Here is a 25,789-nt window from a genome sequence, read left to right as displayed (position 1 = left end):
AGTTCTTCCCAATGTTGAGTCGGAATTTCCTTTGTTGTAACTTGAAGCCCTTGGTTTGAGTCCTATCCTCCACAGCAGAACAAAACAAGCTCGCTGCATCTTCCATGTGACAGCCCTTAAGATATTTGCCTCTTCTTCTCTAGGGTAAACATACCCGGCTCCTTCAACTGCACCCCATCTTGGTTGCCCTCCCTATGAACACATTCCAGTTTGTGGGCATACACAATTCTGACCATACTAAACCTCCTGATGTATATTTTGCTTTGGGAGGCTTAGTATGGTCAGAACTGAGTATACACTTCTGGTAAGGTAAAGGTAAAGGTACCCCTGCCCGTACGGGCCAGTCTTGCCAGACTCTGGGGTTGTGCGCCCATCTCACTCAAGAGGCCAGGGGCCAGCGCTGTCCGGAGACACTTCCGGGTCACGTGGCCAGCGTGACATCGCTGCTCTGGCGAGCCAGAGCCGCACACGGAAACGCCGTTTACCTTCCCGCTGGTAAGCGGTTCCTATTTATCTACTTGCACCCGGGGGTGCTTTCGAACTGCTAGGTTGGCAGGCGCTGGGACCGAGCAGCGGGAGCGCACCCCGCCGCAGGGATTCGAACCGCCGACCTTTCGATCGGCAAGTCCTAGGCGCTGAGGCTTTAACCCACAGCGCCACCTGCGTCCTATACACTTCCGGAGTTAACACTAAATACAATACTTCTGGTAAATGAGCCACGATAGCTTCTATAGGGCCGTGAAATTTTTGTGTCCCGGGCTTTTTAGACTCATCTACCCATGTACTATCAGAAACAAAAGGCATGTATTGGGGACATGAATTTTCCCCCAGCTCTCCTACCCGAATACCTTGCTCCTATTTTTACTTGGCTTCCAAATCTCATTGGAATTTACCCACCCAACAACTGCTGCTTTTATCCCTCCCCCAACACTACCAACAGCACACAACAGCTACCTGAGCTTCCCCACCCCAAACTTTTTCCACAAAAGCTGCCCTGTTTTGCCCAGTATCAGCATTTTCTACTTGGAATGCCTTCTAAGCATTATGTGGCATCCTGAGGAAACAAGTAGCAGATCACTAACATCTAATTTCTTAGTCCCATCGGGTTAAAGACAGCCTCGACAGGCTCCCAGACTTCTCCAGAGTGTACAACGTACCAATTTAGAGAAGCTGAGAGGGATGCATTCTGCCCCTGAGGTTCCCCAACACCGACTATCAACACAGCAGATCTGAGGAAGCCGGATCAGACTGCATTATTCCCCACACTGGGTTCAGTCTAGACAGGAGTACAGCAGGGGGGGAAAGCAGAAAGGAAGTTCACACACTTTATAAAAGCTAGGTTTATTGAACCCTTAGGTGCAACAACAGGAGGGCTGGAGCCACCGCAGGCCCTTCCGGGGGTGATGGCCGCCTGCTTACAGAGAGGCGATCTTGTTCACTTGTACCCCTCATTTCCGAAAGAGACGGGTGAGGTGCAGAAACGGCCTGGTGTGCCTGGATGGGCAGGTAAAGGGAGTCAAGTGTGGGGAAGCCAGGGCCCTTGTGCCTTGTGGGGCTCAGGATTCCCAGAAATGGGCATCAGCCTGTGCCATCTCCAACAGATACTTCTCCAGGACTTCAGCATCTTCACGGAAACGGTCGCGGAAAGATTTGATGAGCCCCGCTGCACTGCTTTCGTACTGCACCAGTACGACATCTTTACCTGGAAAGGGGCGGGGTAGGAGGAGGAGAAATGATCAAAGTCAGTAGATAGACCATTCCAGATGGGTGATGCTCTTTCAGGGGTATCATTATCTCGCCACTCCCTAGTGGGTCCAATTTGACAGGTGGACCCACCTATCAATCACCCGGTATCACTACAACACCAGGAGCTGGTCACTTTGACGTCCCAAAGAATAAACGGACATAAATCGGACATCAGGAATCACAAGACAGAGAAACCAGTAGGAGAACACTTCAATCTCCCAGGACATTCTATACAAGATCTCAAAGTAGCTGTTTTACTACAAAGGAATTTCAGAAATAGACTGGAAAGAGAAGCTGCTGAATTACAACTTATCACCAAACTTAAAACCATTGAGAAACCTGGTCTGAACAAAGACCTTGGATTCTTATCTCATTATACATGACAAAGCCATTTTTCACCTTTTCACCCCTCGCTTCCTCCTGTAAGACCTATTGCAGTCGTTAAGAGTCGTCAACAGGCTCATCACAGCTATCTGCCAATCACCCATTCCCACCAGCCTTCTGAGTAATACCCCTCCCCACCTTCTCACTATATAGAAGGGTCTGGAAACTTCTGTTTCAGTGTATCTGAAGAAGTGTGCATGCACACGAAAGCTCATACCAAGAACTGACTTAGTTGGTCTTTAAGGTGCTACTGGAAGGAATTTTTTTTGTTTTGACTATGGCAGACCAACACGGCTACCTATCTGTAACAAGTTCATACATTTCACTATTTTTTTACATTTCACTAATTCTAAAATCATTTTGACATTTCAAAACTTTACTTCCCCCCCACTTTCTGCGGTTCCTTAAATTTATTTTTACTATCTTCTGCATATCCAAATTAACTTAATTTGTTCATTTATTCATCTTCTTTAAATATATACTCTTATAAAACTGAAGGTTACTACAATAATCCTGCCAATGTTTTTATCTGTTTATAATTCATCTGTAAATATTCAATAAACCATTTCTGTTCTTTTATAAAAGATGTGTTATCTTGATTTCTTATTCTTCTGGCAAGTTTCACCATTTCTGCTTATCCCATAAGTTTTTGTATCTGTTCTTCCTTTGCTGGGACTTTCCATTTTTGGGCAAGTAACATTTTTGCCGCTGTAGTAGCATACATAAAAAAGTTTCTATACATTTTTGGTAGTTCTGTCCCTATAATTCCCAAAAGAAAAGCTTCTGGGTTGCTGTTTTTACAAAGGTTATTTTAAACATAATATGTGTAGGTCTTGTAGTAAGGTTAAAGCTTACTGGGAAATGATATATAATGAAATGAAAAGGATGTTTAAAACAACCCCCGAGGGTTATCTAGTCCAACTCCCTGCAATGCACGAATCTTTTTCCCAGTGCGGGGCTCAAACCCACGACCCTGAGTGTAATGGTTATAGGGGTTGCTTGTGCGTAAGTTGCTGCCACTCCTGGCTAGGTTGCCTGGTTAAACCTTTTCCTGGCTGGACAGCCCTTCACTTTGTGGCTGTTTCAGTTGCTAGCAGAATCCGTCAGTGGGCGTTTCTTGAACTTCTTCCAGCAAAGAAGTTCTTTGACGCCAAGTCTATGCCTACTTTCCCTGCGCAGAAGTCTTCTGCGCAGGGTGGGTGTGGGTAGCGGAGGACCTGTGCTCTCCCCGCTGGTCTCCGGCGAGGAGTCCTGGAGCCCCCTCGCCGATTCCCCTATCTGCCCCCCTTTATCCCTGGTGTTACGCTGATTTCCTTCCCCAGCCGATGAGCTCCCTCTCTCCCTGCTGGGCCCTTCTCCGGCATCGCTTGGGAGCCTTGCCTCCACCTCTGGCTCCGATGTCAGTTCCCTGACACTGAGCTTAAGATGTGCTCTACTGACCGAGGAGATATGCTCACCACTGCTCTTACCTTCCAGGTGGGTGTTTGCTTGGACAAACAACTTGCGCTCTTCCTTGCGCAGCAGCACAGTCTTGCGCAGGCTCAGGAAGCGCTGGGGCTCCTCGTCCGTCACCGCAGAGTACGTCTCGTAGAGGGTGCGCCCACCCGCCACATCCGCTGTGGACTTCAGCACCTTTGGAACAGAAGAGCAGCACCCTGCTGGGTCAGCCTCTCTCTCCCCCTAAGGGAAGAGAGACCCTGGGTCCGTCCTTCCCTCCCTGGCCCTTACCTGCAGTTTCCGGAGAAAGTGCTCCAGCGCAGGTTTCCCTATTGTGGTGATCTTGCTGCGGTCCAGGGACACCACTGCATCGGGTTTGCCGTCTCTGCCTGTGGTGTGTTGCAGGGATACCAGCCCCCCGCCGGCTTCCAGGAGAACCCTCAAGATGACAAAGCGTGCCTGCATGTGGGCCTGCCGTGGCAGGAAGGCAACACAATGCCATTTAGAAAAAAGGAGCTTTACTTCGATATAGGATTACAGCGGCAAGGCTTTTATATGCACAAAAATGGAAGGACTCGCCATTACAACAATGGAGGAACGGCTGTTGAAATGACTGGGTTTAGCCGAGGTGTCGACGTGTTTAATCAGAGAAAAGTCACTGCCAACATTTACTAAAGACTGGAAACTTCTTAGAGACTTTTTGCGTGAGAAAGAAACCCAAATGGTATTTGGGTTTGAGGACTCAATATAATGTTGGTTTACAGAAAGTGGATTTGTTGGGTGTTATCTTGGGAGTGGGTGTGCTGAAAAATTTATACATAGAGTTCTTTTTTTTCTGTTTCACCCCACCCTCTTTCTTTCTCTCTCTTTTTCTTTCTCTCTCTTCCTATCTCTTCCTCTCCTTTTCTGGTCTGTGTTTTAATTAAGATTAGCCTTTGAGAGAAAAACGATATTGGATATTAATTTTTGGATTCCTTTTTCAAAATTTTAATAAAATCTATTTTTTAAAAAAAGTAGAGGAGAGGAGACAAGGAATTCTCAACTGAGACTGTGAAGCAATGACTCTCAAGTCCAGACAGACAATAGGGGGCAGGGAACTAACCTTTCCTCCGGGCCAAATTTACCAGGTGGGTAAAGGTTACCCACTTGCCATTCCCCTGATGCCACAGGCCTCTCCTTCCCACCCAGGGATATCTTTCCTCTACCCATTCCAGCATCAGGACCGCACCTGCCGCCATGTTCCGGACTCCGGGGTGTAGAACTCCAGCGCCAGCAGCCCGGCACGCACCATGTTCAGCCAGTTAATGTAGATCACATCCTCAGCATCTTCTCCTTCCAGTTCAAAGATCCTTGTGGGCAGAGCAGGAAGAGGAAGGATTATCACAGCAAAAGGGATGGGAGGGGGGGTCAGAGCTGCCACCGTCTCATAATAAAACACATCCGGGTTTGCAAAGTGCCCTTTCCCCCCCCCCCCCGGCGATTCAAGTTGTAGGGGGGCAGCCAGAACGTCAGAGAACTGAGGTGGGAGCTATTAACTCTCTTGCCTTGGTAAAAATTGCCTTTTAAATATTGTGCGATGACTTTGGCTAGCTGGGAGGAACATAAATTCTCCCCATGAATAAATAAAATATCCTGAAAGGCAGCATAAAAAAAAAACTAACAAAAACTTAGCAGTCAAGTTTTCCCCAGAACTAATAGTTTTGTTCAAAACAAGGATGCAGGCCAGGGGGCCAAATGGAGCTCTCCAGAACTCTCTATGTGGCCCTCGGAACTCTCTACAAGTCCCACCTGCTCACCAGGCCTGCTTCACACCTTCCTTGAGACTTTTAGCCTGGTTGGGAATTTGTCCTTGAACTCTGACAATGCCTTTTGCTTGTCCTGGATGGGCAGGGAAGAGTGGATGTAGAAACCAGCTGACCTTACCAAGTAAAACTTGCAGCCACTGCCCATCCCCCTTTTGCCTCTGGCCATGCCCATCACTGGGATGCAGGCCCAAAAGATTGTCCAGAAGGAAACCTGGCCCTCAAGACGGACAAAGGCTTCCCAGTCCCGATTTAAAATCTTTATTATCTGAAATAAAAGCCCCTCTCAGCCACGGCCTGGGACTTTGGGGGTCTTGCCTGCTAAGGGCTCCATCTTGTGCCCCACATGCCGCTGCTACCTCAGGTCCTCTGCTCCATCCACCCCACATGCCGCTGCTACCTCAGGTCCTCACCCCAAGACCTCCTTGTTCAGGCACAGGTACAGCCCCACACACTCAGCCCGACACTCCTCGTAACTCGATGCAACGTTCGAAAACTTGCTGTCCCATGTCTCACCGCCTCGGTACCAGCTTCTAATCTATGGGGATAGGAGAAGAGTGAAGGGCCAGACAGCTGCGGGTGTCTTGGACAAGTGAACTGAGTCAGCTGTCTGAGGGAAGGAGCAGCCTTATCCTCCTGATCTTAAATGGTCACCTGCTCTGCTCTGGACCAGATCGTTGGGCGGGGGTTGATTCTCTAAGTCAGCCAGAAACTGCATAAAACAGAGCTATGGGCTTGCTTTCCCCCTCCTCCCTCCTCCTCCCTTCTTCCTTGTGTGTCGTGCCTGCTAGTTTTTAAGCCTGAGGCTATGGGTTATTGTTGTTATTTTAAAGTTGCTCTTCCAGCATTTTTGGCTAAAAAGTAGGGTTAGGTTTTTTTAAATAAAATAGCTGTCACATGAATTCTGCACCTTAAGGGGCAAAAATGCTGATCCCACAGAGAGGAAGCGAAAAACCACATTCTATATTGTAGAATAATACAGTGGTACCTCGGTTTTCGAGCGTCTCAGAAGCTAAACGTTTCAGTTTTTGAACGCCGGAAACCCAGAAGTAAATGCTTCCATTTTCGAACGCGCCTCAGAAGTTGAATGGCTTCCACTGCGCCCCCCCCCATTTTATCTATTGGTTTTGCAGGCTGCCCTTTGCGCCTCGGTTACTGAACATTTTGGAAGTCAGATGGTCTCCCGGAACGGATTACATTCAACAACTGAGGTACCACTGTATATCAGTGTAAGATATATAAATCATTATAATTTATTCTGCATCTATTGGTTACAGGGAAGGGCCATGAGCTACACAGGGGGCTGATTTCCTCCACCACCACAAAAATCCTCCCAAGTTCTATTCTGGAATTTAGAACTTAAGCACACATGTGCTTTCCAACTCATCTGTTCCACCATGAGGGCTAGAAACCTGGGGTGCCCTTTTTTCCTATTTCTTTAAAAAGAGAACTAACTTGTGATTCAAAGGACGCTGAACTCTAGGTCTCATGCAGGAACTGCCCAAGTGGTGCAAAGGACAATAAACAAGGGAGGGGGGACTTCTTTAAGAAGTCACAAGCCCTTCTAATCCTCACAGGAAACATGTGAAGGCTTTACCTGTTCTCCTGTTTCTGGGTTGATCACCGCCTCGTGGTCAAAGTTGAAGGCCCCTGAGTCATCCTGCCAGGACAAAAGAGAGAGTGCTCAAAAACTGAGGCTGCTCACAATGAAGGACAGAAGCAATTATTGTTGGAGGGAATGTGGGCAACAAGGATCTTTCATACAGATACGCTGGGATTCCCTGAGAATAGCTGCATATTGGAATTTGATATTTAAATGAATGAATACTGTAAAGTCCATTGGTTCTTCTTATTCCCAATGAGCATGGAAAGGGGGTCATGAGGAATCGGTATATAAAACGTTAATGGCTTTCATGTAATGGGCTGCTCGGCGAGAAATTGCAAAATCCTGGAAGCTGGCGGTCAACTTATATTTTGAGGAATCGCCCCGGAGACTTTTGCATGCTGCGCTTGCAGGTAAATTGGCGTGCAATATGAAACTGGCCAAAGGAAAAGCAAAAACTTTTGACTTTTTTCCTAGCTGGGGAGCCCACTCATGGAATACATTAAGGGGCATAATACAAGGTTTCCCTCTTTCATCTGCCTTCCTGAGACTGTGGAACACAGGCTGCAATGGCTTCTGTCCTCTGACACCCAAATTTATTCTGCTTTGGATATCCTCAAAAGCTTGGTTTTTTTTGGGGGGGGGGGTTAGGTGCCCACCTGGACAAAGAGCTTCCCGCTGCCGTGACCCAGGAGTTCATGGAGTCCAACTTGAACCTCAAAGGAAGGCCCCTTCCACTGGATATAGAGATCCTGCAAGAGGATTTGTAAATAAACAAAGTTGGCTGTTTCATTATTCCCCCCCAGAGTTTGGGACAAGCATTTTTAAAAATGCATTAAAAATCAGTGAAGAATCCTTGCATGCCCCACTCCTGCAACAACCCCCCACCCCATTTTCCCTGCCCCTCCGCAAAAATACACCCCCTCCCCCAGACACACACACACACACACCTTGTCCTCTTCTGCCAGGAATGTCAGCTTCTCCTTCTGCGTGGAGTAGGCCACGGCCAGCACATTCCCCAGCGAGACGTTCTTGAAGCCATCCGTCTGGCGGATGTCATCATCTGGGAAATGGGGAGAAACAGGCAGGATCTGCTAAAACTGGGTTCTGCAGGGCTAGAGCTTCTCCACTTTGCAGCTCTGGTTCGCAAATCACAGGCTTTGCTCCCGCCGCCTCCCCCGCCCCAACGACTCAAAAGAGCGGGAGAAAAAGCGATGTTTTGCAAGCAACACTGCAGAGCAGGGAAGCCCACTTGCTGACACCCGGGTCAAGTGGGATCGCTCTTCCTCCTCATGGGCGGGAGGTAATCCTGCTTAGTGCTGAGCTGGGGGTGTGCTGAGCTCTCCCAAGAACTCCAGCCTCGTGCTTAGCAGGATCAACCACCCTTCGCATCAGGATCACAGGGGCTGCCTTAAAGCGCCTTTCAAAGGGGCTATTTGAAACAGCAAGTGCTTCTCTCACTGGGAGGAGACTCCTTCCACCCCACCAATGCCCACAAGGAAGCATACAAGATGCTTCAAACAGTACCTATGAGTAGTTATTTCACTGCTGTTCATCAAGGGCTAGCGCAGATTCAATCGCTCTACTTGGGTTGTCAGCGACTTTCGCTTCCTCTTCCTATTCACTTACCAAACGGCAATCCCTGGTCCTGTTATTCTAGCTATGTTTAGGCCTGTGCTAGGACAGGGGTATGTTCCTACCGGCTTCTCACCAGCTCCTCTTGTCACTCTATTCCTTCAGGCACACTTTTGTATTTTGTTTCCCCAGCGACGATAGTCCAATTTAGGAAGCCATGCTGCTGACCAAGAATTTAATTTGGCCCTGTTGCAGGATACTCCATTCCTTCCTGCCCCCCAACCAACTGTCCTTTAGTGACGGAACATGCTTTGTTCTCACTGGGCTGCTTTGGGCCCCTTGATCTCACCCTGGAGTCTTTCCTCCTCTCCCACCCATTTTTTGGTATTTTCATAGTCCTTTTTACAGGCCCCGTCAATGGCAGGGAAGGGAGAAAATGAGCGTTTTGCCAACCCTGTGAGCAGCACTTCAAGGCAACACTTCTGGAGTTTCTCCTGCTGCCGTCTTGTCAAGGTAGGATAACAACAATTTTATTATTTGTACAGTGGTACCTCTGTTTAAGAACTTAATTCGTTCTGGAGGTCTGTTCTAAACCTGAAACCTTTCTTAACCTAGAATCATAGAGTTGGAAGAGACCACAAGGGCCATCGAGTCCAACCCCCTGCCAAGCAGGAAACACCATCAGAGCACTCCTGACATATGGTTGTCAAGCCTCTGCTTAAAGACCTCCAAAGAAGGAGACTCCACCACACTCCTTGGCAGCAAATTCCACTGTCGAACAGCTCTTACTGTCAGGAAGTTCTTCCTAATGTTTAGGTGGAATCTTCTTTCTTGTAGTTTGGAACCATTGCTCCGTGTCCGCTTTTCTGGAGCAGCAGAAAACAACCTTTCTCCCTCCTCTATGTGACATCCTTTTATATATTTGAACATGGCTATCATATCACCCCTTAACCTCCTCTAGTGCCTGAGTTTGTGCATTGTGGAGCCTTTTATATTTGCATGTAGTATGCCAATGCATGAAGGAACCAGACCACCACAACAGAACAGGAACTAAAACCTTGTTAATTACTTAAAAGAATGTTACTTTTATGTAAAACAAAGACATGATTTTAAGTCATTAACAAGATTTTAGTAACATGTACTGAGCTGTATCCCAACTAAATCACTGTGAACTTTTCCTTCCTTCCCTCCCTGCCCCCTTCTCTGGCACAGTCCCAAATCTGCTCTGAATCATTAGGGGAAGCCACAGAGCAGATGGGAGAGCATGTGGGGTGAGAAAATGGGAGGGGAGGTTTGTCCACAATGATTTAGTTGAATACTAGCCACTACTTTTATAAGAAAACTACTTGCCATTTATGCATGCTCTTGTTAAAAAACCAGAACAAATTGTACAAAAGATAATAAATGAACTTTTGAAGTTCTGCAACTCTATGTACACTTACAAGTTAGTAAACTGAACTCCACAGTCCTACATACACAGAATGAACTGAAAGAATTCTGAGCTGACCACTTTAGATAATGGGGCCTCCTGCTGCCGCTGCGTGATTTCTGTTCTCATCCTGAGGTAAAGTTCTTAATCCGAGGTACTACTTCCAAACACTGTAACCCAAAGTGTTTGTAACCTGAAGCATTTGTAACCTGAGGTACCACTGTACTGTGTCCATCTGACCAGGAAGCGACTCTCTCCCCCTCCCACGGCCTGCCACCTTCCCCCCCAAACCTGCCACCGACCAGATCCTCACAATTTGGGATGTTGATGCCGGCAGGGATCCCGCTCCCGGCAAAGGTCAGCACGTCAAGCGAGGTGAAGTCGGGCTTCAGGAAAGTGTCTTTCTCGAAGGCGCGAGGCCACGGCAGCTCCTCCAGCAACCGCTCAGCCGCCGCCACAAGACGAGCGAACTTCGCACTCATGGCCTTGTTCACAACCGCAACGAAGCCTGGTGGGGGGGAAGGGTGGAGAGGCACTGTGAGGAAGCCCAGTCTTAAGGGCCTCCGTTTCTGGCCCCACCCCCATTCCTGAATTGCGGGGGACGACGACGACGACGACTAGAATACCCTTGGGGTCCCTTCCAACTCTACAATTCTATGATCATCTCACCAACATGTCTCTTGGCTGCTGTCTCCCCACAGGCCAAGCCTATGAAATAGTCCCCAAATTCTACTTGCAAGAGTAGAAAAGACTTTTGGTGTGACGATCTGTGGATAGCTCGGTTGGCAGAGCGTGAGACTCTTAAGCTCAGGGCGGTGGGTTCGAGCCCTGCGTTGGGCAAAAGATTCATGCATTGCAGGGGGGTTGGACTAGATGACCCCCAGGGGCCCTTCCAACTCTGCAGTTCTATGATTCTATGGTCTCTTCGAAAGAGAGAGGGGCCCATGTGTCCCCCTTCTGGGGCGAAACAAAGAATCCTACTGGATGCGGAGATGGCATCCTCCCAGAGTCTCCAACCCTGCCTCCACCCAGAGCAGGGTGATGCCTTGAGAGAGGGGTGGAGAAACATTTTTGGCCAGAAGGCTGCTTTCCCTTTGGGGGGGAGCACATGCAGGGGCAGTCAGGGCCAGGGGCAAAAGTGGGCAGAGCAATGGACGTAAAAGTTACCTTTCTACAGTAAGCTAGTTTATGCACACACTCACTCCTCTTTGCCCTCCCTCCAGGCAAGCAGGAGGCATTAGCAGAGTGCATGGACGGGTTCCAGCCAGGCAAAAACATTCAAGGAAGGTGCAATTCAGGGATAGCAAGGGTCGAGAGCTGGGGAGGGTGAACCTCAAGGGCCAGACAGAGAGGCATTTGGCCCTTGAATCTGAGGTTGCCCTGTCTCCAGGTTAAGGCTAACCCAACAGCCCAGACCCCGAACTTCCCCCTGCACAGGCAAAGTAGTAGTAATTTTATTATTTGTACCCCACCCATCAGACTGGGTTGCTCCAGCCACTCTGGGCTGCTTCCAACAAATATAATTTGTTTCTTGGGGGGGGGGGGTTGAGGGGAGGCAAGGGTGGGAGAACAATAATGCTGGGAACTTTAATCATTGTTATCGTTATACTGAGAGGACTTCAGGGCAGGGGTGGGGAGAGATGGGGAAAGCAAAAGAGGGCATTGAATGGTCAACGACTGGCGTGAGATCGTACTACTCGCAGGTGGGGAATGGGGACGTTGAGCTAATACAGTACCTTCAAATTCCCCACGGGAGCCATAGGGATCTCGGTAGCTTTCGATGAAACCTATATAGCTGTGGACACAAATGAATAAATAAATAAATGGTGGGGAGAGAGAGGTTCTTTAGGTTAGCTATACCTGGGGCAACTGTTACTCTTCCCCCCAATCAACAAGGGAGGGTGGGGTAACACTCCCTATTTTCCCAGTTCCTGGGAAGCAGCATTCATTCAGAACACACCCTGAATCTGGATTAAGAGACTCCACTGATCTGTGCAGCCCCCAGACTCACCTCTCCACGATGGGCCCCTTGTCGCGAATCCAGCAGCGGGAGCCTTCCTTGTGGGCCACGATGGAGCCTTGCGTGAAACTGGCGATGTAGTGAGACAGCATTTCCGCCTGCGTGGGGTTGGCTGCGTGTCGCTAGCAGGGAAAGAGGAGAGGGTCTGGACTCAGGCCCAACCAGCCTGAGGCAGATTCACCCAGCCCTCGATTCTCACCACCTGCCTTTCCCACCATCCCCTAGAACGCAGCTGCTCATATGCCATGATCTTTTTATTTTATTTTTTTAAGGAAAGATGTCAAATGGAACAGGTCAGCAGTGGCCACAGCATTCAACTTCTGGATAATCTCAGCTGTGGTTTATACAACAATACTCAAGGGCTGAGTCTTTCCATATGAACCTATCCAGTCCCTGAGATCATTCTCTGAGGCCCTTCTTCGTGTGCCTCCTCTTTGAGAGGTCTGGAGGGTGGCAACACAAAAACAGTGGCTCCCTGTCTGTGGAATGCTCTTCTCAGGAAAATTTGCCTGGCACTTTCATTATACACCTTTAAGCACCAGGCAAAAACGTTCCTCTTCAACCAGGCCTTGGACTGACTGAAATCCAATGCCCTTTTAAAATATATTGGGGAGGGGAAATTATTGAGTTGTTTTTGTTATGTACAGTGATACCTTGGGTTAAGAACTTAATTCGTTCTGAAGGTCCGTTCTTAACCTGAAACTGTTCTTAACCTGAAGTACTACTTTAGCTGATGGGGCCTCCTCCTGCTGCTGCACCACTGTCGTGCGATTTCTGTTCTCATCCTGAAGCAAAGTTCTTAACCCTAGGTACTATTTCTGGGTTAGCGGAGTCTGTAACCTGAAGCGTCTGTAACCTGAGGCACCACTGTATTTTGTGTTTTCATATTGAGATTTTATGTTGTGAACTGCCCTGAGGACTGTAGGAATAGGACAGTATGTAAATTTAATAAATGACAACAGCAACAACAGGTCTCTAGACCTCATGGATATGCTTCGAAGAGAACAGGCCAACGCATGCTGAAGACTTAGGGTCACACGTGTTGCTAAAGGTCCAGCTGCCAACAAAAATGATGAACATGCTACATATGTTCCCTGCCTGTAACCTGAGCAGTGCTTAAAATCCTGCACTGGGGTCTCAGTTCCCTGCCTCCACCCCCCATCACAGGAGCAGTCCAAGGTGAGCCAGGAAAGCCCGCCCCCTTCCCCCTCACCTGGGCTTTCTTCAAGTTCTCCACAACCTTCTCCAGAAGCGGGGAGTAATCTCCTCGTGTCACAGTGAAGAAGCAGCCGCCAAACTCAAAACATTTAATCTTGGCCGACATGTCAGCGTCAAGCTGAGAATCTGGGTGGAAGAGGGGAGGAAGGTAAACTTTGCAAGGGCTGTGGAAGTGCACGGGGGGGGCGGGGGGCGGCGTGTGCAGGAAGTCCCAAGCGTGGATTAAACAAGGCTGTGCAGCCGAGGGCAGGCCACCACCCCTGGGCAGAAGCTGCCTGGGTTTCCAATTTGCAAGTGAGTACACAAGAAGGGCCCTGCTGGAGTAGGCCAAAGGCATATTTGCTCCATCCTGCTCTCCTCCTCGCAGTGGCCACACAGAGAGCATGAGCGCAACAGCAACTCTCCACATTTGTGACTCCTAGCGACTGGCATTCAGAGGCATCCTGGCTCCAACAGGGGAGGCAGAGCATCCTCTGCAAATTTGTCTGCTCTCTTTTTTAAAGTCATCCAAGTTGGTGGCCATCCCTGCCTCCTGTGGGAGCAAATGCCATAGTTTCAACTATTCATTTATTAATTTTATTTCGTAAAATGTATATGCCACTTAACTGTAACCCTCCAAAGCCACACATTGTGTGAAGAAGTATTTTCCTCTTGCCTGCCCCAAATCTTTAGACATTCAGCTTCACTGGGTGGTTCCGAGTTCCAGTAATAATGAAAGATAACACAACCTCCACTTTTTTCACACCATGCACAATCATTTTCACCTCTATCGTGTTTTCGCTTTTTTTCTGAACTAAAAGTCCTAAATGCTGTAACCATCAACAAGGGAACTGCGCCAACCCCTTGAACATTTCAATTTCCCTTTTATTTATTGTTTTCTCCTGCTCCACAGCTTCCTATCAGAGGCAAGGCAACTAGAGAACTGCAACTGAAGCACACAGTATTGCAATTGCAGTCGCACCTTAAGAAAGCTGCCCTGTGTCAGCACCACTGATTTCAACAAGTACTGGCAAAGGAACACTTCCAAGTTTAGAGAAGTTCCTCCGACCTGGTTACGTGGAGGATATTCCCCAGGTGAGTTAACTGATGGGTTGCTTTACAATCATGGAGGGCTCATCTTCTTCTCTGAGAAAGCACTGCCAGACAGGTATTTTCAAACTGTGCCTTTCAAAAGGTTCAAATTATTTCATGTGCTTATTGTAATCTGGGAATGCTATTAGAGAGCAAGTGTGGCATAATGGTTAGAGTGTTGTACTATGACCTAGAAGAGAAAGGTGGTCTATGAACAACAACAACAACAACAACGCAATCACTGGCCCTAAGCAGGGAGTGCTGGGAGCATGCCAGGAGTGGGGCTGGGGAGAGGGCTGGTCTATGCGACCCAAAAAAACACTCTTACCATCTGAAAGCACCGAAGCCAGACGAACCTCATAATTCACTTTGTCATCTACCTTCGTCTTAAAAAGCCTTGTGTTGTAAGCACTGATGTTCTGGGGAAAGAGTAAAAGAAAGTGAGAGGATGGAGCTGTGAAAAGCAAAACAAGCTGCCCTATTGTCTGGGGTTCTCAGGCAGAGAAAGGTCTTTCCCATCACCTACTACCTGGGGTTCTTCCCAAGGGTACATCCCTCTATAGCAGGCGAACAAAGAAGCTGCCTTACACCTGGTCAGGTTATTTGTCCTTCGAGCCCCGCAAGGTTTGAGATGGGGCTTTTCTCAACTCTACTGTGAGATGCCAAGGACTGACCAGGGGGCGACACTGCATGTAGTGCCCAGCTCTGGTGCCCCGATAAGGCCCATTCCCTTGATGTAAACAGTGTGCCCACTGGGGCAGAGGACATGATATGGGGGACAGGAAGCTGCCTTATACTATGTCAGACTAGTTGCCCATCTAGGCTGCTCAACCCGGTGTAGAAGTGGGGTTCTTGCAGCACCTCAGAATCAAGGAAGTCCTGGGCCAGCTTTGCATCTTCCGTGGTGCAGTTTGCAGAGAAGTAAGTAGATGTGCCCTAGAGAGAAGAGAGAGGAAACACAGGATAAGCAGGATGCACCTGTCCTTGGAGTTGCCCTGGGCAACAGGACACCCCCCAAAAAATACCACTTGGACTACTGCAATGTGCTCTACGTGGGGCTACCTTTGAAGGTGACTCAGAAACTACAACTAATCCAGAACGTGGCTGCCAGAATGGTGACTGGGAATGGCCAACGGGACCATGTAACACCGGTCCTGAAAGACCTACCTTGGCTCCCAGTACATTTCTGAGCAAATTCAAAATGTTAGTGCTGACCTTTAAAGTCCTAAATGGCCCAGTATACCTGAAGAAGTGTCTCCAGCCCGGACACTGAGGTCCAGCTCTGAGGGCCTTCTGGCAGTTCCCTCACTGCGAGAAGTGAGGTGACAAGGAACAGGCCTCCTTGGTAGTGTCACCCGCCCTGTGGAATGCCCTCCCATCAGATGTCAAGGAGCTAAACAACTACTTGACTTATAGAATACATCCCAGTACAAGGAAGTTTTTAAATGGTTGACCTTTTATTCTGTTCGTAATATTTTGTTGGGAGCCACCCAGAGCGACTGAGGCAACCCAGTCAGATAGGCAGTATATAAATAATAAAATTATTATTATCAAGCGATACTTGCTAACTTCCTCCCAGAACTGAGCATGCGGATGGGTTGAGCTTGGCTCTCTGCTTCAGAGATGGGGAAGCAGCCCATAGGCCCCAGTCCCTTCTGAATAAACTTCTGGAGGCAACATGGCAGTGGTTGGCCAGGGGAATAGAGGGTGGAGCAATGATTGTAAATTTTACCTTTGCACAGGAGGCTAGTTTCTACAAACACAAACACTCCTCTCCAGCCTCCATCATGGCAAACAAGAAGCATTATCAGGGCACATTCTAGCCAGGCAAAAGGGAGGTGTACCTGGCCACAGAGCCCCAAGTGCTTTTGTGTCGGCTCTAGGGAGAACATGCGCTCTGCACAGCGGCCCCACAGGGCCTCCATCTGTTTTGGGTGGTCCGCAAACGCCTGGCTCGCCCACACCAGCTGCTTCAGCTTCTCCTGAGGGCAGGAAGGCAAAAATGAAAGGATTACCAGTGGCATGCCAGCAGAACCATACGGAGCCTCCTCGCTCAACCTCGAGCCCCCAAAATACAACTCCCATCATCCCTAGCCACTGGTCCTCCTAGCTAGGGATGATGTGAGTTGTAGTCCGATAACCTCTGGGGTCCCAAGGGTGAGAAAGGTCGATATGGAGCCTCAACCTATCCGTAGGAGAGACTCCGCCCCCTCCGCAACCTCTCAACCAGTGAGATAAAAGGAGCATTCCAATTAGCTGGAAAAGATAAATGGCCCCTCCCTCTCATAGATGTCCTATCGCACCACCAGCATTCAAAAGCTCCCATTGTTCTAGGCGCACTTTGCGACAGGGAATTTCATTAATGCGAAAAGTTTCTGAGCTCTGGGTGCAGTACTAAGATTTCAGATTAAAACTTCCACTGCCGGAAGGAAAGGAGGACCTTTTTCTGCCTCCCAACTTCCAGCTGCAATCTGAAGACTGGAGAAGAGACCCTCTTAAGAATATTATGGGGGTGGGCAGGGGATGTATGGCTTTTTTTCCTTTTTTTGCAGTCTGAAGATGAGGACTAGACCATGTGAAAAATGAACGCAAGATATTACTGGCAGTTCATTCATTTTCGGCTTTGTATTCTTGTTACAAAAATTCCATTCCATTCCATTGCAGCGCCCGTAACCTAGGTTTAAGGAGCCATTTAGCTCCTAGCTTTCTTGTCTCAGTTTCTAACACTGCCCACTATAGACACCTGCAAACCTTGTACTCACCTTCGGAAGGTTGGGCACAAATTTGGTGTCCCCGAAGGATTTGTAGTTGCCCATGTTGGCATAGAAGGCGGCAGCGTAAACCAGGAAGGCCTGCAAGTAGCAACAGTCATGAGAGCCTCTCCCTCCCCCTTAGCCATATTTTTTAAAATCCCACCCCTCAAAAAATAATATATTTTTTTACAAACTTGGAATTGGAAAGCTATAAAACCAGAGAGACCATATAACTACCTTCAGACAAAGGATACAGTCCGCCTGCAGGCAAATTAGCCCAGTTCTAGAAACTCCCCACTAAACCAATTTTATCTAGCCTTTCGGCTCTCCAGATGTTGTTAAAAATCTGTTCCAAGAGTGCGAATCGTTTTTCAGCCTGAGGTCCACATTCCCTTCTGGGCAACCTTTTGGGAGCCACGTGCCATTGGTAGGCGGAGTCATAGACAAAAGTGGGTGGAGCAATGAATGTGAGTTTTACCTTTCCACAGAAGCCCACTTTCTTCTTCTTTTCTGCAATAGATGTACCAATTTGGCTACGTATGGACATATAGCACTTACATTAAATGAAACAGTCCCTATTTTAACTTGTAGACTAAGTTATGAGAGAATGAATGCCAGAGCGGTCACAAATAGTGATGTTAAATTCTCAAGAATAATCTTTTGGAGAATATTCTTGAGAATATTCTCCAAAAGATTATTACCGAGAATTTAACATCACCAGTCAGAAATATATTATGATGTACAATAACGTAGAGTAGCCCAGATTATAGACATTCACTCATATGCCCCTCTCTATCCTCCATCCCAGCGAGCAGGAGGCATTATCAGAGTGGAAGAGAATACTCCAGTCCAGCAAAAACACTCAAGGAGGATGTGAAACAAGGCCAATGAGGGGAGCAGCCTGGGGAAGAGTTGCAGGGGCCAGACAAAAAGGCCTGGAGGGCCGCATTTGGCCCCCAGATCCTGCTCTTTTTCCAGCTTAGTGCCATGCCTGAGCTGGACATCATGATATGTTTTCCCATCAAAAAGTCCTGAGAACTTTCAGGTGTAAATTCCTTTACTATGTACCCCCACCCTCATCTCACCATTTCCCCCTAAACTAAAAAGCACAGGCTTCATGTGCTTAATTCATAGGAATGGTTCTCCAGACCCCTCCAGGCTTTTTACAACATCTCTTTTCAGAGAAGGCCAGCAGAACGTTCCAAACACAACAGACACAGTCCGTTCAGATGCTCACAATGTGGCTTGCTAAATCTAGATATGCAGGAGTCTTTGGCATAGCGCCCTTTGCTCCTCCCTTTGGGGCAGGAAGCCTTTAACTAACCACAGTTTCCTGTGCTGTCCAACTCAAGAAACAATGATTAACACTTTGTCATGAGCCAGAAAACTGCCGTAATTTTCGCTTCATAAGACGCACCCGACTATAAGAGGCACCTAGTTTTTAGAGGAGGAAAACAAGAAAAGCCAGCAAGAGCCGCAGACACGCTCGCTCGGTGCAGCTCTTTAAAGATAGAGTGGCTCTTGCTGGATTTTCTGGGAGGTGGGAGAAGGGACTGATGGGCTGCCCTCTGTCCTTCTCCCACCTCCCAGAAAAGTCAGAGCAAGCTGCGCAGCTACCTCTAAAGCCAGCACAGCAAGAGGGAGAGCTGCACAGCGCCTCTTGTTGTGCTGCCTTCCCAGCGAAGCAGGATGAGGGACAGAAGGGAGCCCTTATGGAGCCCCTTCCGTCCCTCATCCTGCTTCGCTGGGAAGCCAGCAGACCAAGAGGCGCTGCGCAGCTCTCCCTCTTGCTGTGCTGGCTTCAGCAATAGCTGCACAGCCTGCATTCGCTCCATAAGATGCACACACATTTCCCCTTACTTTTTAGAAGGAAAAAAGTGCTGTCTTATGCAGCGAAAAATACAGTAAACCGACTTCTAACCAAGGCTTGTACTGAAGCTGGCAACCATAGTTTCTTGGTTCGTACACAACGGGGAGCTACGATGGATGCTTCCTGCTTTAACTGCAGCTCAAAGGAAGAGCAAAGAAAGGGGGCTGAGGAGGAGGGCAAGGGGCTTGTGCAGTTCTTGGCTAAGTGCCGTATTTTTTGCTCTATAAGACTCACTTTTCCCCTTCTAAAAAGTAAGGGGAAATGTGTGTGCGTCTTATGGAGCGAATGCAGGCTGCGCAGCTATCCCAGTAGCCAGAACAGCAAGAGGGATAGCTGCTTTCACTGCACAGAGATCCCTCTTGCTGTTCTGGCTTCTGAGATTCAGAATTTTTTTTTTGCTGTTTTCCTCCTCCAAAAACTAGATGCGTCTTGTGGTCTGGTGCGTCTTATAGAGCGAAAAATACGGTAAGTGTGATCATCCAAACACAGCTGAGTAGCCAGAATGTGGAAGAGAACCGGATGGACAAACCTCGCAGGACACATGCTGTCTCTAGTACCTGACACTCCTCGTCTGAGAGGCCGAGCGAGTGCGCCACCTCGCCTAACTGAGTCGGGTCCTGGGACCGAAAGAGCCGTGAGAGGAGGGCATAGATGGCAGGCGCTTCTGGGGAGGTCTGCTGCAGCACCACCAGCCCCCCGTACCAACAGGCCCGCGACAGGTAGTGAGCGTACAGCCTTTCCTCCGCAGATAAGAGGTGGAAGGCTTCGGCACAGTCCAGCATTGCGACGCCAATATCATTGGGCAGAACATACTGGGGATCCACCATCCTGCCAAACTGGGGGGAGAGAGAAAGAGAAAGAGCCATTAATACAGAACTAACCTTTCAGTGCTAACAAACGAACTTGAAGTTGCATTGAAGACATCAAACCTAAAGCAGGCAGAATTAATGAATGAAAATCATTATAGATGATAATAATAATAATAATAATAATAATAATAATAATAATAATAAAGTAATATTATAGAGTTAGAAGGGACTCCTTCAATACAGGAATCTCAGCTAGATCATCTATGACAGAAGGCCGTCCAACCTCCGCTTAAAAACCTCCAATGAAGGATAAAAGTAAAAGGTAAAGGTAAAAGGTAAAGGAGCCCTGGATGGTTAAGTCCAGTCAAAGGCGACTATGGGGTTATGGCACTCATTTCACTTTCAGGCCGAGGGAGCCGGCGTTTGTCCACAGACAGCTTTCCACCCAGTGCCCGGTTTAGCATGCAGGAGTTTCATGTGTTCACAAGAACCTCTGCAGTCAGATCTCACCACCCAGTCTTCAAACTGGACCTTTTCCACCACTGACAAGGCAGATACATCTACCCACTAATTCACAATTACATGCAAAGCTCAATCCTGGAAGCTCATTCATATTGCCACTGACCCACAGTCTGCCTCCTCCCAGCTTATAGCCAGTCCCTGCCACCGCCCTTCTGCAACACCAGCAGCTCACCTGCCTCTCTTTCTAGCTGCCTCCAACTTCCTGACACGCCCCCTTCTTTCCCCCATCCATAGCTTCGAACATGGGGAAATGCCCCCTGCGATACAGGCAGCCAATACCCAAGCCTCCCTGAGAAGAACTGATGTCTAGCTGCCCGCCCCTAAGTCCTTTCCCCACACCAGTGATTGGTCCAGATTTAAAAATAAACAACTGTAGTCCCATTGTCCCTCCCCTAAAGTCCACAATACCCTTTTAAGTCACTCAACTTACGTTTTTCAAACAAGTGATTCTAGCCACTCCGAGTCTTTGGGACAGGTAAGAAGGATGCACAAAATCTACCACTCTGAATAAAAAGGAGTTTTCTGTAGAACCTCAAGCACAGATAGTCAACATGGTGCTGTTCAGACTGTGCACATAAATCGCATTTGCAAGGTCTAAAGCAGGGGTAGGCAACCTAAGGCCCAGGGGCCGGATGCGGCCCAATCGCCTTCTCAATCCGGCCTGCGGACAGTCCAGGAATCGGCGTGTTTTTACATGAGTAGAATGTGTGCTTTTATTTAAAATGCATCTCTGGGTTAATTGTGGGGCATAGGAATTCGTTCATCCCCCCCCCCTTCAAAATATAGTCCGGCCCACCACACGGTCTGAGGGACCATGGACCAGCCCATGGCTGCAAAAGGTTGCTGACCCCTGCTCTAAAGGTTATTATTAATAATGACGGCAGTGCCTCTGGGAATGTGCAGAGTGCCCGTGAGAAAGCACAGCCAGCTCCATAAACTGTTTTGGGGCTCATCAGCTTGCCACAAAACAGCGAGCAAGCATAGGCTTAGCCCTTCACCCCCAAATGCATCCGAGAACATGAGACTTAATGCCTTTAAGATGCTTTTGAACTCCGCCTTCCATTTTCCTGACTGTCGTTGGCCATTCTGTTTGGGAGCTGATGGGAATTGGAGTCCAGCGACTATGTGGAAATTGCCATGTTGGCTATCCCTGCCTCAAAGGCTAACATATGGCACAATATCACAAGTACATATACCACAGGGGTTTGGGTATGTGTCAGACAGTGGTGCCAAAGGGAAATACAGAAAGCCCAGGAAAGGAATCCCACTGAATTGGAGCCAGTCCTGGTCACATCCTGCACCAGGCTCCACTGCCATGGAGGACCCCAAGCACACCCTGGAACTTTTGGTGCCTCCGCAAGACTCCATCTGGGAGGGCCACTTGCTCCCCAGCCCCACCGGATCTCCTGGTCCCTCCCCACCAGGCTGTGCCCTCTCACACTGGGCCCTCACAAGCTCCTCTCCACCATAGTGTGAACCTCCAAAGACCGTGCAATCCCATTTCAATCTCTGCTCCTGCCGTTAGAAAAAGAGGAAGGGGAAATGGGCTGGGCTGGGCTGGCTAGCTACTTTCTTTGTCGCCTTGAGCGTGCAATGTTGCATCAGAAATGCGGGCACCCGCCCTGCACCAAGTCGGTCCATCTAGCCTAGTATTTACACAGGCTGGCAGTGTTAGAAACTCAGACATCTAAGCTAGGCACCAATGGCTTCTTAAACCAAGGTTACAGTCGCCAAAATGGAATGTCTTGGGCAAGACGGCTCGAAAGTCTTATTTTTCAAAGGATGAACTGGCTGTGATTGATTATCAGTTAAACATCTGGCTAGTTCAGATGACAACCTTGAGCTAGGTTAAGAGCTCTGAGAACTTAAAGGAGAAAAGTCACTTGATCCAGGGACAGTCCACACACACACACACACACGCCAGTTCCTACCTCTTTTTCTTAAGGGTGACACGGACTGTTCCTAATGTAGGAGTATTCTTCAAAACTGAGAGCAGGGCAGTGGGGTGGATAAGTGAAGACAAGCTACAACAATTAACTAAAACATTGTTCATTGCCCCTGCTCAGGCTGCCAGAAAAAGTATTTTGGTTCCTGGAATTCATTCTGATTGTACAGATTAAATACAACTGATAGAATTCTACAGGGTGTGGTTTTAGTGTGTGAAAACTGTCCAGATCCAATGATCCCCAGATGGCGGAGACTGCATGCGCCATCCTGGCACCCAGGCGTCTGAACTTGGTCGCAAGTGGCCTGGTGCCTGGCTAGTTTGGAACACTGCTGACAATGCCTCCTGCTTGTCTAGACAGAGAGGTAGGTGTAGGAGTGTGTGTGTGTGTTTCTAGAAACTAGCCTATTGTAGAAAAGTTTACAACTTGTGGCTCCTCCTACTTTTGCCTTTGGCCCCGCCCACCACCAGCACATGGCCCTTGGAAGGCTGTCAAAGAAGAGTCTGTGGCCCTTGGGGTAAAGTTGGGGTGGATTAGAGACCATGGGGGCTGTGGGTTTTCTTAACCCTCTGAGCCAATTTTTCCACAACTGTTGCACTGCTTCCCAAATGCAAAACACTTGGGGGGGGGGGGAGAGAGAAAGAAGCAACCACTTTCACCAGCCCACTGGTTTATCGAGCTCCACACAATGAACCCGGGATCTTTTGCATGCAAAGTGTCTGCTCTGACCTGGGCTGAGGGTGCTGGATGACAACCTTCCTTCTCACCTGGAGCGGCTGCTTTGTGCAGGGAACAGTGGTCCCTCTTGCCTCCCTATCTTGGTGGCTTCAAGGCATTCCGGACTAAAAAAACCCTTCAGTTGTAGTTCAGAATATCTGGAGGACACCCGGTTGGCAAAGGCTAATCTACTGCTTCCTGTCCTTGGGAAACTAGAGGTGCTGGGAAGATGCAGCCAGGACCTAAAATCATAGAATCGTAGAGTTGGAAGGGACCACAAGGGTCATCTAGTCCAACCCCCTGCAATGCAGGAATCTTTTGCCCAATGTGGGGCTCGAACCCACAACTCAGGCTCTACTGCAGGGTTTCCCAAACTTGGGTCTCCAGCTGCTTGTGGACTACAATTCCCATCATCCCTGACCACTGGTTCTGCTAGCTAGGGATGATTTTATTTATTTCATTTATTGAATTTATATACCACCCTATACCTGGAGGTTGGGAGTTGTAGCCCAACAACAGCTAGAGACCCTGGGGAACCCTGCTCTACCAACTGAGCTATCTTTAGCAATGCAAAGAGTGAGCTGTTTCACCAAGTGGCAACCCCTCCCAAAGATTCACGAACCTTTGTTTACTTATTTCATTAAATTTATGCACTGCTTGGTTGGAGGGAAGAAAACCCTCAAAGCTATAGAAGCTGCCTTATACTTACTATGCCTTATATTAAGGCCTGGGGAACCTTTTCTAATGAGAGGGCCACATTCCCTTCCATACAAAATTCTGAGGGCCATTTGCCGGAAGCAAAAATGGGCAAAGCAACAAATGCAATTTTTGCCTTTTCTGCAGCAGGCTAGTTTCTGCACATACTCAGATTGCCCCCCCCCCCGAAACACCCCCCACACACATTCACCAACTGTGCAAGGAAGCAGCACTACCAAAGCTGAATCGGCCTTTAGTTGACATTCCTGCACTGCAGGGCGTTGTACGAGATGTTCCTTGGGGTTTCTCCCAACTCTATGATCCTATGCAGCCACCGTGCAATCAGGCAAAAACACGTGTTATGTGTGTGCATGTATGTGTGAACAGCCAGTGAGAGGTGGAGCTTGGAGAGTTTCCAGTGCAGGACAGCGAGTCTGGAGGGTTGCAATGGGCGCCAGGCCTGCGTTCCCCCACTCCACCTGCTTTGTGCCACCCGTCCCTGTCGCTCAGCCTTGCCTGCACCGACATTCAGCAGCTCTCCAGGCATAGGAAGCTGCCGCCTTCTTCTTCCGGATCAGATCATCGGCTCCATCTAGGTCAATACAGCCCGCACTGACCGGCAGCAGCACTGCAGGGGTTCGGGCGGAAACGCCGGGGACTGAACCAGCGACATGCAAGGCGGATACAGTACTCCAGCACTCAGCCACGGCCGCTTCCCCATCTCCTTGGAGCCAGGAAGGCGGCGGGGATGGGCGGGAGGGAAGCAGCTAGCGAATCACAGAATTGGAAGGGTCCCCAAGGGTCATCTAGTCCACCCCCGGGCGGCCAGCCCTCCTGCTGTGTTCTTGGACCGGGGGGCAAGAGGAGGCCATATGGAGACCCTGGACATATGGGATTGATTGGACCCACCGCGCCCCGCCGGCCCCCCAGACCCTCCTCACCTGTTCCTTGCTCCCTCGTTGCTTCCAACTTCCTGCCCCGCCCCCTCCTCGCCCTCATTCATAGCTTCACTGTCAGACACGCCCCTGTGGCCCAGCCAGCCAATCCCAAGGCCCTTTCGGGGGGGAAGACTGACGTCAACGTTGCTGGAAAAGCGGAGTCCCGCCTCTTGCTTCTTCTCCTCTCCCAACGATTGGCGACTGCTGCTTGCTTGTTCGTTTCTGCAGAGCTATGGCCCTGCCCACTTTCCCCGCCCTTTCTGTTTTTTAAGCTGCACGCTTACCCGCGTGGAAAGTGAGCCTTGCTGAGCGCAGGTAGATTTTTTGCTTGCATCCAAAAAGTGGTCAGTCTCTTACAGCGTTATCACCACCCTTGGTTGGTTGGTTCTTAATGGAGTTGCAGGAAGCTTACATCAAGCCCCTTCCAGACGTTCTGTTTATTGTGCATTCATGATTATTTGTTCTCGTGATGGTACCGGAGTGGTTTCGCGCCTTCCCACTGTCGATGCTGTTTCTACCTGCAAAAGTATCAGGGCAGACGAACTGCTTCGTTTCCAATCAGTGCATGACCCGTAGCTTCCTCCTGAGATCCTTGAACTTTTCATACCACAAATGTTCTAAGGTGGGGTATGCCCAGGAGACTGTATGTCCTGCGTTTGTCACGCTATGGCTTAGGTCCCTCTGGATTGCAATAAGTAGGTAAGCATCACAATACAGCTAATAATAGTGGATCCACCACTAATGAACTATTATCGCACCAATGGCATGTTTCAGAAAACAGCAGGCAAAGAAGAGTCTTTCACCTCTTACTGCTTTTTTAACTGATGGAGCACATGTTTTTGCATGCAACTCTTTACAGAGATGAGATGAGCAAAAGAGCTTGCTTACTCCTACTCTCCTAACACATGGGTAGGCAAACTAAGGCCCGGGAGCCAGATCCGGCCCAATCGCCTTCTAAATCCAGCCCACAGACGGTCCGGGAATCAGCATGGTTTTGCACGAGTAGAATGTGTGCTTTTATTTAAAATGCATCTCTGGGTTATTTGTAGGACATAGGAATTCATTTTTTTAAAAATATATTCTGGACCTCCCACAACTTCTGAGGAACAGTGGACTGGCCGGCCCCCTGCTGAAAAAGTTTGCTGACCCCTGTACTAAAAGATCTGGGAAGGGTTTTTGAAAGGTGTTAGGCCAACTCACTGACTTAACAAAACAATAAAGAAAATAGTTGCTAGCTTTCTCCTTTCTGTAGC

General features: G+C 48.7%; 1 protein-coding gene across 2 annotated transcripts; it reads right to left on the bottom strand.

Annotated features, from left to right (window-relative positions):
• Positions 1 to 1,325: 1,325 nt before the first annotated feature.
• Positions 1,326 to 24,615, bottom strand: DPP3 (dipeptidyl peptidase 3). 2 transcript variants are annotated; one of them, XM_083716459.1, is made up of 18 exons: positions 24,540 to 24,615; positions 19,466 to 19,744; positions 17,048 to 17,137; positions 16,130 to 16,267; positions 15,147 to 15,221; positions 14,614 to 14,704; positions 13,210 to 13,340; positions 11,988 to 12,118; positions 11,713 to 11,771; positions 10,290 to 10,484; positions 7,923 to 8,035; positions 7,632 to 7,724; positions 6,967 to 7,029; positions 5,783 to 5,907; positions 4,796 to 4,916; positions 3,859 to 4,038; positions 3,600 to 3,762; positions 1,326 to 1,702 (listed from the first exon to the last, which is right to left on the bottom strand). In XM_083716459.1, the coding sequence occupies exons 2-18, from the start codon at positions 19,733 to 19,735 to the stop codon at positions 1,557 to 1,559; spliced, it is 2,184 nt and encodes a 727-aa protein (XP_083572585.1). In that variant the 5' UTR covers positions 19,736 to 19,744; positions 24,540 to 24,615; the 3' UTR covers positions 1,326 to 1,556. The 2 variants fall into 2 exon arrangements, with proteins under 2 accessions (XP_083572585.1, XP_083572586.1); XM_083716460.1 differs by lacking the exon at positions 24,540 to 24,615 and adding an exon at positions 20,412 to 20,547.
• Positions 24,616 to 25,789: the final 1,174 nt, after the last annotated feature.

Source organism: Podarcis gaigeae (assembly GCF_964106915.1).
Source record: "Podarcis gaigeae genome assembly, chromosome: 16".
Classification (NCBI taxonomy): Eukaryota; Metazoa; Chordata; class Lepidosauria; order Squamata; family Lacertidae; genus Podarcis; species Podarcis gaigeae.
This window is presented reverse-complemented; position numbering and strand designations above follow the sequence as displayed.